At 44.2% G+C, this 12,716-nt stretch overlaps 1 protein-coding gene across 1 annotated transcript in view; it reads left to right on the forward strand.

Annotated features, from left to right (window-relative positions):
* The first annotated feature begins 3,196 nt into the window (after nt 1–3,196).
* LOC129624246 (ATP-binding cassette sub-family C member 4-like) overlaps nt 3,197–12,716 on the forward strand; it is a 203,767-nt gene continuing 194,247 nt past the window's right edge. Inside the window, 2 exon segments of the mRNA XM_055541907.1 lie at nt 3,197–3,223; nt 3,444–3,554. Of these exon segments, the coding sequence (XP_055397882.1) occupies nt 3,197–3,223; nt 3,444–3,554 (138 nt within the window).

A 12,716-nucleotide genomic window follows, 5' to 3' on the forward strand; every position in this document is an offset into this window, starting at 1 on the left:
AATTAGAGATGTATAATTTGGATATATGTCACTCTCCTTTTAATGTTTAACAGGTGGCTAAACCCCTTGTTTAAAATCGGTCATAAAAGGAAATTAGAACCAGATGACATGTATTCGGTGCTTCCAGAAGATCGCTCCCAGCGCCTTGGAGAAGAGCTGCAAGGGTGAGCACAAACATCAGAGAGAGGGAGGAAGAGTGAGAGTTTCCATGTGGGCTTAAAGGTTTGGGGGAGGCTTTACCTTCCTCTGGGTTCTCCTGAGCCTCCTCCCCTGACACTGCACACTCACCCCCTCAGGCTGACCCCGGGCTTAGCCCACTTTGGAGGCTGGGGGAGCGCGTGTTCCCTGTGCATCTGTGGACATGGAGGGAGCCCTCAGCCACGGCCCTGGAGGCCAAGCTCTGTCTTGAAGGTGGGGTCCCTGGAGGAGGGTGTTTACACTCCTGAGCTCCTCATGACCTGTGAGTCCAGCAAAGCTTGGCAGGAACTTGTTTCCAGAATCTGGAACTTTTCCCTCAAGGCCTGTTTCTCTGGTGATTCAGAGTCTGCCCCACTCATCTTTCAGGAGCCCGGTGAGCAGGTAGCCAGCATCTATTGCAGCCGCAGAGTGTCCTGTAATGCGGGCTCGTCTCCCACTCCGCCCCGCGCCCTATCCCCTTTGGTGGACACGCTGTTCTTCACTATGTTCTGTTTCTCATCGCAGGCACTGGGATCAGGAAGTGAAGAGAGCCCAGAAGGATGCACAGGAGCCTTCCTTAATGAAAACAGTCATAAAGTGTTACTGGAAATCCTATTTAATTTGGGGAATGTTTACATTTCTTGAGGTAAAAGATTTTTATACTGTGCATCGCTTTTTGGTGTATGAATCTCAGTACTGAAGTGGACGGGACAGGTGGGGAGAGAGGCCAGTGGTCTAAGGTCTGAGGATAAACCCTCATGGAAACATGATAGAGCTCAGAGGTTGTATTCATCTTTAGAATGGCAAGAACTGGACTCCAGGGGTTACTGTTCTTCTTTTAACTGATTAAAGAGTGTTGTGGAAGGATGGCCTTGAAATAAAAGACATTTTATAATATGGTAGAAAGTTCCTGGTGCTCAGTATAAACTCTGATTGATCTTTGACCAAAAGAAGATTCCAGCAACCTCAGGCAATATGTGCCCTGTGATTTAGAGGAAGGTAATTTGGACCCGAGCCCAGAATAAAGTACCTTTTATGGCGCTTTGTTATAGTTTAACAAGGTAAAAATTGTTACCTTGACCAGGTCACATCTGATAAATGCTTTTCTAAGAAGATACCATCGCCGCTCCTCTTCCAGGGGAACAGAACCCAGGGCCCTGCATCTGGCCTGTAGCTGCCCAGAACTCCTAAGAGTACACCCTGCCCCAGGCTTCCCCCTTCCCTGTGAGCTGGCACTGTGAGCAAAGCCTCAGTGGGGAGGAGCTCCAGCTTCACCGTGAATTCTGTGCACCCTCCACGCTGCTTTCTTTCCCTGGTTGTGGGAGCAGATTCCTGGTTGAAGGGGGAGTCCTGATAGCCTGGCATTGGCAGAGGGTGTAGGAGGGAATGTGCAGGGCAAGCCAGAGGCAGAAAGCTGTGAAGTCAGTGACCTCCATGACCCTGAAGATCCTGGGTCAAGATCCCCTAGAGGACAGTTCACCTGGGGACACAGGGCTGTGAGCCCCCTGTTCTGGCTGAGCCTGCTGGGGGTCTGCTGCAGACCCCCCTGGGTGGCTCGTGCTCTCCGTGGCCCCTTAGCACTGCCTTTGGGACACAGGCGGGCTGTGAGTGTGTGAGAGCAGGAGGGAAGGAAGATGCTGTGGCTGTGAAAGGGGTGTTTTAGGTGCAGAAGGTGTGAGCTGTCCTCAGTCCATTGTGTTGGGGGTTTGGTGGGTGGGCCAGTTGGTTTACAGGTGGGCGGTGTGGCTCTGGTTTAAAGGCTGTGCTGTGTTGAAGGGCACTGCGGCCAATGGGCAGCTGGGGAAGGTGAAGTCCACCCCACACAACTGGAGAGACAGAGAATCTGTCAGCTCCCAGGTGACTGGATGGTCCTGAGGGATGGAGTTCTCACTGATGTCAGAGAAGGATTGGCCATTGTGCCGAGGGTGGGACAGGTGTGTAGGGCAGGGTGCCGCCTTTGAAAGGACACTGACCACCTAATTATTGTAGTGCCTTGTGAAGGGGAGGGGATGGGAGAGTGAGCAGGAGCCCAACAGGCTGCCCCAGCCCTTCTTTGTCTCGTGTGCAGCTGTCCCAGTCATGGAATTTCCACATAGTCACAGTAAGTCTGTTTAAAATAGACAGGTGGCAAGCTGGTGTGGCCTGTTTGTGCAGGATTTCCTGACCTCACACAGCAGAGCTCTCATGAATTCTGCTTATCAGGAAACCCTGGGGCCTCGGAGTCTGCCTGTGGCTCATGCCAGGTGCCTAGTTGGATGAGTGGCCTCCTGGTTTAATGTTGGATCATATCCTGGAGCAGGTCTTTCTCTGCTGCCCCTGGCTCTCTAGTTTCTCTTTGGTAGCAGATGCTAAAGAGTCTTAGAGTCAGGTGGGTTCAAAGCAGAGCCCATGTGGCTGGGTTTGAACTGAGCTGCTGGTTTTTCTTGCTGTTCTGGGCTGTTAGCCCCTTGAGTGGGGTCTCTAAGCCTTTGATGCTGCTGCTGCTGCTGCTAAGTCGCTTTAGTCGTGTCCGACTCTGTGCAACCCCATAGACGGCAGCCCACCAAGCTTCCCTGTCCCTGGGATTCTCCAGGCAAGAACACTGGAGTGGGTTGCCATTTCCTTCTCCAATGCATGAAAGTGAAAAGTGAAAGTGAAGTCAATCAGTCGTGTCCGACTCTAGCGACCCCATGGACTGCAGCCTACCAGGCTCCACCGTCCATGGGATTTTTTAGGCAAAAGTACTGGAGTGGGGTGCCATTGCCTTCTCCGAGCTTTTGATGGATCCCATCCTAATATGAGTCCTGGGTCTTGGCTGTGGCAGCTAATGGGAGAAGCAGACATAGAGGGAGAGGCCGCAGGATCTGGGGTTCTTCCTGAGAGGGAATCCTCCCCACTGTGGTGCTGGGAGTGTTGATTTCAAAGTTGTCCAGCCCCAGTAATACTTCCTGCTGGGGATCCAGGAAGGCCAGGCCTGGGGCTGCATAAGGTGCAACTGGTAGAGCCCTGGCCCTTTCAGGAGGTTGGTCACTGGGTGGTCATGGCAGAGAAGTGGGGAGTAGAGGACGTAAATTTAGGGGCTCATCTGTGTGGCAGTACTGCTAGCACTAGCAGCAGTGCTAGTTAGTTAATAATTGATTTTATGAAGCAACTTCCCGTGTTGTGATCAATCTATACTGCTTGTTATTCTTTATATTTTAGATGATGGAAATCTAAACTCAGCCCAGGATTTTCTAAAACACAAACATGTTTCCTTTTTGACCTCTGGCCCTCTTTTAATCCCTCAGATTCACAGAATGCCCCGTGGATCATCCATGATCCCAAACAGTGTGGCTTTCCACTCACAGCACGAGCAGGGCCTCCCAGGTACTCCTGGCGGCACCAGTGGGAGAAAGCAGGTGACGCCTGTCCAGAGTGAGGCTTTTAGGGTTTTAGGATTTTGAGATATGAAAACCTCTGTCCTATGAGAAGGGCTTCCCTGATAGCTCAGCTGGTAAGGGATCTGCCTGCAATGAGGGAGACCTGGGTTCAATCTTGGGGTTGGGAAGATCCCCTGGACAAGGGAAAGGCTACCCACTCACTCCAGTATTCTGGCATGGAGAATTCCATGGGCTGTCCTGTGAAAACTGAGGAGTATCTCTTCCTCTCAGAGAAACAAATAGCAGGCTATGGAGCACTTGCCAGTCACCCCTAATTAGAACAGAACAGCCTGAGAGCTCCCAGCACCCTTGGCCCCTGTGTGCACCTCCACGGGTACTGTGGGTGGAGAGGATAGATCCCCACCTGCCTGCGGCTTTCAGGGTGGAGAGGAGGAGCCTGAAGCCTCTGCCTGGGCCTGAGTCACAGAGACCACCTCCCCAGGTCATCAGTGCTTCTCTCTGAGAGGTGAGGTCTCCATTGCTGGTATGTAAGTGGGGTGATCTCAGAGAGCCAGAGTGGGTTCATCCAGTCCCTTCCCCTGAGAGGGGAGGTGTTGCCGGGAATTGTGTCCTTTTCCCAGGACTTTTAGAAGTGGCCCAGCCTTGTCCTGTCACTTGGCCTTTGTTTGAAGCCACTTTTGCTGATGGTCTCTGGTCCAGGTGGAGGCTGTGGGAAGCCCATGTGTGTGTAAACCTTCACTTTGGAGCTCAGTTGATGGACAGGAAGTAAACAGAATCCTCTGCATCCCACGGTGGGCTTTGTGCCTCAACTCACGGCTGGTTCCCCAAGAGCTGAGGGGTCTTTGCATTTATTTCCCAATACTTTCTTCCATGTGTCCCTCACTTTGCTCAACCCAGGAGGCTGAGAAGTGCTGCTGCTGGCAAAGATACTGTGGGCTGAGAGCAACCACTGAGGACCACACAGCAAGGGAGAGGAGGAGGGGGCCTTGAGCCAAGCATAAGGGGACCTGCCGAGCAGACCTGCTGTGTGAACCCTGCTGGTTCTTGAGAGCATAGCATTAGCGATTAGCCATTAGGTGTTACTAATATCCACAGTGATGATTTTGAGTTGTAAATTAGGGTTTTATATCCACCTTCTTTTCTTTTTCTAAGCATATGTAAGTTTTTAATGTAAAATTAAAAAAATTTTTTTAAGTTGAAGTATGATTGGCTTACAATGTTATATTAGTTTCTGATATACACCAGTCCATTCTGAAGGAGATCAGCCCTGGGATTTCTTTGGAAGGAATGATACTAAAGCTGAAACTCCAGTACTTTGGCCACCTCATGCGAAGAGTTGACTCATTGGAAAAAACTCCAATGCTGGGAGGGATTGGGGGCAGGAGGAGAAGGGGACGACAGAGGATGAGATGGCTGGATGGCATCACCGACTCAATGGACGTGAGTCTGAGTGAACTCCGGGAGTTGGTGATGGACAGGGAGGCCTGTCGTGCTGCAATTCATTGGGTCACAAAGAGTCGGACATGACTGAAGGATTGAATTGAACTGAACTGATGTATCAGATCAGATCAGTCACTCAGTCGTGTCCGACTCTTTGCGATCACATGAATCGCAGCATGCCAGGCCTCCCTGTCCATCACCAACTCCTGGAGTTCACTCAGACTCACGTCCATTGAGTCGGTGATGCCATCCAGCCATCTCATCCTCTGTCGTCCCCGTCTCCTCCTGCCCTCAATCCCTCCCAACATCAGAGTCTTTTCCAATGAGTTAACTCTTTGCATGAGGTGGCCAAAGTACTGGAGTTTCAGCTTTAGCATCATTCCTTCCAAAAAAAATCCCAGGGCTGATCTCCTTTAGAATGGTCTGGTTGGATCTCCTTGCAGTCCAAGGGACTCTCAAGAGTCTTCTCCAACACCACAGTTCAAAAGCATCAATTCTTCCGCACTCAGCTTTATCCATAGTCCAACTCTCACATCCATACATGACCACTGGAAAAACCATAGCCTTGACTAGACAGACATTTGTTGGCAAAGTAATGTCTCTGCTTTTGAATATGCTATCTAGGTTGGTCATAATTTTCCTTCCAAGGAGTAAGCGTCTTTTAATTTCATGGCTGCAGGCACCATCTGCAGTGATTTTGGAGCCCAAAAAAATAAAGTCTGACACTGTTTCCATTGTTTCCCCATGTATTACCCATGAAGTGATAGGACCAAATGCCATGATCTTAGTTTTCTGAATGTTGAGCTTTAAGCCAACTTTTTCACTCTCCTCTTTCACTTTCATCAAGAGGCTTTTAGTTCCTCTTCACTTTCTGCCATAATTAGTGATTTAATATTTTATACAGTACATGATAAGTTTAGTTGCCAACTGTCACCATGCAAAATTATTCCAATATTATTGAATATATTTCCTATGTTGTATAATTCCGTGATTTATTTATTTTTTAATTTTTTATATATTTATTTTTTGCCCCAAATCCCCTTTTACTTATTTTATAATTTGGAGTTTGTACCTCTTAAGTTCCCTCACTTATTTCACTTGTTTCCTCCACCCTCCTCGATCCATTTTCTTTAGTCAGGGAAGTAGGAGACTCTTTTTGAAAGATTGCATTCATAATGTTTAAAAATTTTGGCAATCTGGGTAGAAGTGAAATTTTAATTACAGTCTAGAAAATTTGGTTTTACACATGATTTTTCTCAAGAGTTCTTGTTCCACTGTGGTCGCCTGTGAGGAACAATAAGTTTTCCAAGCCTTTGTGAATCCAGCCTCTGCCATTAAGAATAGAGTAAATCTCTTACCAGGACTTCTAATAATAAAAGTGATGAAAAATCCTTGTTTTTATGGTGGTTTCAGAGCACTCTGTGCTGTTGTAGCTCATTTAGGTGTCCCAGGATTCCCGGAGGGAGGCACGGCGGGTATTTTCACAGATAAAGACCCGGAGGCCCAGGAGGGCACACAATGGGCTTGGGGTCCTGTGACTGGCAGGTGGCCGACCTGGTCTCTGAGGCGCAGTGCTCTGACTGCTAGACCTGTGTTCTCTGTGTTCTGTCCTCTCCTCCCACAGCCTCCACTGAGGCTCAGAGCCAAGAGGAGCTGCTTTTCTAGAAACAGCTCTGGCCCCTCTGTCACCTGATTTCTATAGTGGGTTTCTTTTTTTTTTTTTTTCCTTTTTAATTTCCTGTAGATTTTTAAGAACATTTCAAAAATACAAAAATAGAATAGAATGGAAAGGTAGCACAATGTGTCACTCCAGAATAGGGCTCTCTGGCAGAAAGACTGTTGTGAGTTGATTGTGTTTTTCAGAAATAGACACAGGAGAAACTCTGAAGACAGAGTAGAAGTTATTCTTCTGAGGGACATTTACACTGATAGAGGAAATCTCCATTTGTAAAGTGTTTCCCTCTCTGTACCAGAAAAAGGATAGCTCTAAATCACAGCAGAATCCTGTTGAAGGACAGTCTTCAAGAAGGATGAAATCTGTATAACAAACCCAACCCTGTTGTAGTTTAAGCTACTTCTCCTGCTAACCTCTCATTGGCACTCCATCACCTTTTCTTTTGTCTTTAGTGGGAGATGGCATTTAAGGTGCTGGCTTGGGCTATCTCAGGGAGTTATTCAGTTCTTCTTGATATTTCGCATGTGTATCAGAAATATACATGTTAATAAACTTCTGTTTTATTTTCTCTTGTTATTCTGTCATTTATTACAGGGATCCTCAGCTAAGAACTCAGAAGGGTAAAGGGGAATAAGCCCCTATGTCACCCTAAGTCAGCTTCAGTAATTGCCATAATGAGCAGTCTTGATTCATCTGAAACGCACCCTCACTTCCTAAGATTATTTTAAAGAAGTTCCAAGACATCAAATCATTTTTATCCATAAATATTTTAGTATGTATCTTTAAAAGATGTGGAATCTGCCCCCACTAAACATATTTAGCATAAACATTATTTTTATAGACTTCCCTGGTGTCTCAGATGGTAAAGCATCTGCCTACAATGTGTGAGACCCAGGTTCAATCCCTGGATTGCGAAGATTTCTTGGAGAAGAAAATGGCAACCCACTCTGGTATTCTTGCCAGGAAAATCCCATGGTCGGAGGAATACGGTAGGCTACAGTCCATGGGATCACAAAGAGTTGGACATGACTGAATAACTTCACTTTCAGTTTATTATTTTTATGCATAAATATTAACACTAATATCATTAGTATCTAGCCAGTGCTCACAGTTGTCTTTTCCTCCTCTTCTGCTGGAAGCAGTATTAAATAAGGTACACTTGGCTGACACAGGTTATTCAGATTGCATTTCTGTTCCCCTCCACCCCAAGCCTCTAGGTTGTTTGACGTGTAGAGGTTCCCACAGCCTGGATTTGGCTGATCACATCTCCCCCTGTGTCAATTAACTTGTTCCTCTGGCACCTTAGGTTGGTGTTTAGGTCTAGAAGTTTGATATAACTCGTTTGGATTTTCTTCACCCCTTTCATCTATGTAGGAGGTAGGGTTGTATATCTCCCTTACAAGGCACATAACATCTTGTGTGTGTGTGTGTGTGTGTGTGTGTGTGATATTGGAGCTATTCATGATCCTTGCTCAAGGTCCATTAATTTATTAAGGGTTGCAAAGTGGGGATGTTCTAAGCGCTTTGGTTAATGCTGAACTATAGTGTTTATAGGGAGAGTAGGGGAAAATAATTTTTTCCATTTTTAAAACCTGTTTTCAAAATGGGGAATTGGTTCTCCTCTAGTGAGGAGAGGGGCTAGTGAGTTTTCATGGTTGTTTATTTGGTTTGGTTTGGTGAATGTCAGTTTGAGCTCATGAATTTAAGCATTTCTGATCTGCTTCAGTCCATTTTATTTGTTATGCTCGTGTCAACCTTTGGCCATCTTTGGGCAGTGGGAGTATATTCAGGTTGGGTCCTAAGTCTTTTGCATGTACTCTAGAAGTCTTGGCTAGATTTTTTTTTTTTTTTTAACTGTCTTTTTTTGTTTGTTTTGTTTTTTTGGTTTCTGGTGTGACAGGATGTTTCTAGTTCATTTTGTACAGCATTTGCTCAGCCCTGGAATCATCCATTTCTCCAAGCAGCCCTGTCTTCTTTTAGTGTGAAATGGTATTTAAAGACTATAGTCCGGATGTTAGAGGGGCTTATTGCTCTTGGTTATTGTTTCTTGGCTTTTTTTTTTTTCATTAGACCAAGTTAGAATACATTTTTAAGGTAAACAAATATGTTTATATGGGTGTTTCCAATCCAAATCAGATATAGGACACTAGTTTTTTTACTTCATCTTGTTGTGCTTACATCTATATCTCTTTTCTCCCATCATCTATTCTCTTTGTCCCATGTTTAAGCCCAATTCTCAATGATATCAACATAACTATTCATTTGTTTTACCTTATAATGTGACTTCTGAAAACATAGTAAGATTTATTTTTTGGCAGTTCATACTGTCTTCACGTGGGTGTTTCATGCAGAGAATGTGTTTTCAAATTGTTTTGTTTAAAACCACTTTTGATAGTTCTTTTTTGTATGGTTCTTTGAACCAACAGGATGGGCAGATATTTAGGTACTTTTATTTAAATTTACTCTGAAATTTTAGGAATTTCTTTTTTAAAAATTAGTTCTTTCATAATTATAATTCTGTATAATGCTTTCATGATTCCAAAATCAAGACAAGGCTACTTTTAAAGAAGGCTAATATCCTTGTTAACTCTATTCTAATTCTCCTTCTCCTTTTAGAGGTAACTTTCCAGGCTAATTTTAACTCATCTTTTTATTAATGTTTTTTAAATATAGTTTTATCTGAAATTTTCATTTTCCTACTGTGCAGAATGAAAAATTTCAATTTCAATGCTGTAATCTCTGGACTTGGGTTTATAAGGATTTTTCTGGAAGCATGAAATGTGTTATGGGACTCTGGTTAAAACTCTTTATGATCATTGTAACTCCTTCATAGCAGGTGTGTAGCCATTTCAGGCTCAGATGCCAAGACAGTGCAAGAGTGGAGGTTAGCAGATGCTTATCAGGGGTTAGTTTCTGCATCCAGACTCTTCCAGGGAGAGGAATCTTCAGGCTCCACCCTAATCAGTTGAACCTAAGCCAGTTCTGGAGGCTGGACCTCGGGCATCAGAGTGCCCTTCTCCCCACCCAGGTGATGCTAAGGTGCAGTCAGGATGAAGACTACTGTGTAAAAGATGAGGGCAGGCTAGGATATCTAGAATGCTGGTTGTTATGATTTCACAGATTCACTGATTTTTCTCCTCATCTCTGGAATTTTCTCAACTGTACTTTAGAACTCCCCAGTTTTAAAGATTAAATGCTTGTTCAATTTTTCCCTACAAGCTCACTCTTTTCTGCTTATATGTTTCACTCAAGTGTTTTTCTTTGTTATCTTGCTTCTATTTTTGTGTGTTTATTTCCATGAATGAGATGTGGGGAAATTGGGTGAGAAATGTTTCAAGTACCTTAACTTGGAGGAGGAATTCTATCCACTGCAGAAGTTCTAGTTTCTAACCGAACCCTGCAAGAAGTTATCCTATGAAGCAAAAGGTGGGACCCAATATCCCGTGCTTTCAGGAGGCTAAATACCAAGGACTCTATCAAGAAATGGCTACCACCAGCTTCCCTCGCAGTCCGGTGGTTAAGACTCCATGCACCCAATGCAGATATGAGTGTTTTTTATCCCTGGACTGGGAACTAAGATTCTACATGCCACAGGGTGTGGCCAAAATAAAAAGTCTGCCTCAGAGACTCAGACTCTCAGATAATCATGAATAATGGATGTTGTGGTATTAAATTCAGCTCTTTTAAAGATCCTTTATGATTTCAGAGCTGTGAAGAATTCTTGTGAAAGAATAAGAACTATATTCTCAATTGGTTTGTGGAAAAAATGTACATGTGGTCATAGATTGATGTCAGAGAGGAAAGGTTGAAGGGACAGCGTTTGACCTTGTTCCTGCTTATCAAGAAAGTTTTAATTCGGTTAGCTTCATGATTGATAATAAATATTTTCTCAGTTGTTTTATTTCTTATTAGTTAACAGTGAGAATCAGGAATATACAGATGAGAGAATTCCTTGGTGGTGTCTGCCCACAGCAGTGTACATGTGGTGGGGGCAGCTCCCGGGAATGGCTGCCACCAGTGTCTGTGTCTCCAGGGTGATCCACAGCCACTCCTTGCCTCTCTGAGAGGCTCTCCAAGGCAAGCAGAGTCTTCTGAAATTCGGTCTACCCTTGGGATTCACACCACTGTTTCATTTAGAGTTAATACTTAGACTAGAGCATTGAGCATAGGTAAGAGTTAATCTTCTGGTAGCTGGACAAACTTTTGCCTGATTTGCCTTAGCCAGTTTTACCAAATGTCAGAAATGGAAACACCCACAGATTATAAATTCTTCTGCCAGCTGTCCTGCTAAACAACTCTCCATCTCTAATCTTTCCTTGTGTGTGGAGGCGTTGGATTTACTCAGTATGCCTTTGATGGCCTCAGTCACTTCTGCCCTGTGTGTTCTGGAGGCTTTGAAGAATCATATTTAATATGTGTCTTCTTACTCTCTATATGTACTTGGGGTTTTGTTTTCACAATTTTGTGCTGTTCATTATTTTGCTTTTTATTTTTTCTTTTTGAGAGAAATGACTGGAAAATTGTTTTTTGCTTGCTGCTATTTTTCATATGGAGCATAATATCAATTTTCTGTTTTCCATAGTTGCAACTTATGCCAGAATGGAAATTCCTTGTGCATTATACTTTCATCACTTCTCTGAATTGCTGTGACTGCTCCTTGCTGGAGGCAAAGTTGTGCATGTGTGCTCAGTCACTCAGTTGTGTCTGACTCTTTGTGACCCCATGGACTGTAGCCCACCAGGCTTCTCTGTTCATGGGATTATCCTGGCAAGAATCCTGGAGTGGGTTGCCATTTCCTCTTCAGAGGATCTTCTCAACTCAGAGATTAAACCTGCATTCCCTGTGACTCCTGCATTGAGATGGATTCCTTACCATTGAGCCATTGGAGAAAGTCCCAAAATAATAAATGACTCTCCCCTCAAATTGCATCAGTAACAGTTCATGTTTGAAATCCTTTGTTATCTTTTTGAAAGATAACAAATTTTCTATCCCAATTAAATAATAGTCATTATCAAGAATAAAACGATTTCACAGATGAGTGAAAGATATGAGCCATGAAGTGGCATTATACCTTAATGAGGCTATTTCTCCAACTGTTTTTTGGTTTTATTTTGTTTTTTTTTTTTAATATTGATTTATTTGGCTGTGCTGGGCCCTAATTTCTGCCTGTGGGATCTACTTCCCTGACCAGGGATCGAACCAAGTTTCCCTACACTGGGAGTGTGGAGTCTTAGCTAAAAGACCACTAAGGAAGTCCCTCAATTAGGTTATTAAATATTTTTTCTCAGTGAAAAACTCCAGATATGCTTAGGCAGTAATGACCTGCCTTTATTTACACTTCTTTTTGCTGGATTTATATTAAATTTATCCATATTATCTTTGGTGAGTGCTATTATTCTTATTTCTCCTATAATTACAAGGATGTTAGGCTCAAATGGAGAGCTGAGGAACAAGCAACAGTGTTTCCCAAATAGAATCATAAGTTTCAGGAAAGTTTTGAATGGCAGATATTACTGTTGGGCTTCTGGTGGTTTGTGGCTCCAGCACTGGACTGCCCTTGGCGGCACCTGGGCTGGGACTGCCTGTGTGTACAGTTTGATGTTCTTGCTTCTCTGTGTGGCCTCCATATTTCCATCTCAGGAAACTGTAAACAGTGTGGTTGACAGTCCACTGTGTGAGGGACTCTTCCATGAGCTCTCTGTGCCTCTTGGGATGGATGACAGGTTACGGTGGAAATGTATGAGAACTGATCATTGTACTCAGGTCTGATCATCTTACTCACACTTCTTCAACTAAATAGTGTTCCCTTTATCCTCTACAGTAGATGAAAATCTCCATGAGTTCATGGAGGGAGAGGCAGTTGGTGCAGTGTGTTAACGTGTGTGTGTGCATGTGTGCATTTGGTAGAACAAGACAGGAATGTTAAGGTTTAATGAGACCCCCATATGAAGGATGGGGACATCTTTGAATAAATATCCTGATCAAGCACTGGTTGGCTGAGCAGAAAATGCTTGGTTTTCTTTTTGGTGTTTGGTGTTATGGATTCTCCTTCCCTCCTCTTGTGT

The sequence above is a fragment of the Bubalus kerabau genome, chromosome 12 (assembly GCF_029407905.1).
Source record: "Bubalus kerabau isolate K-KA32 ecotype Philippines breed swamp buffalo chromosome 12, PCC_UOA_SB_1v2, whole genome shotgun sequence".
In the NCBI taxonomy this organism is placed as follows: domain Eukaryota; kingdom Metazoa; phylum Chordata; class Mammalia; order Artiodactyla; family Bovidae; genus Bubalus; species Bubalus kerabau.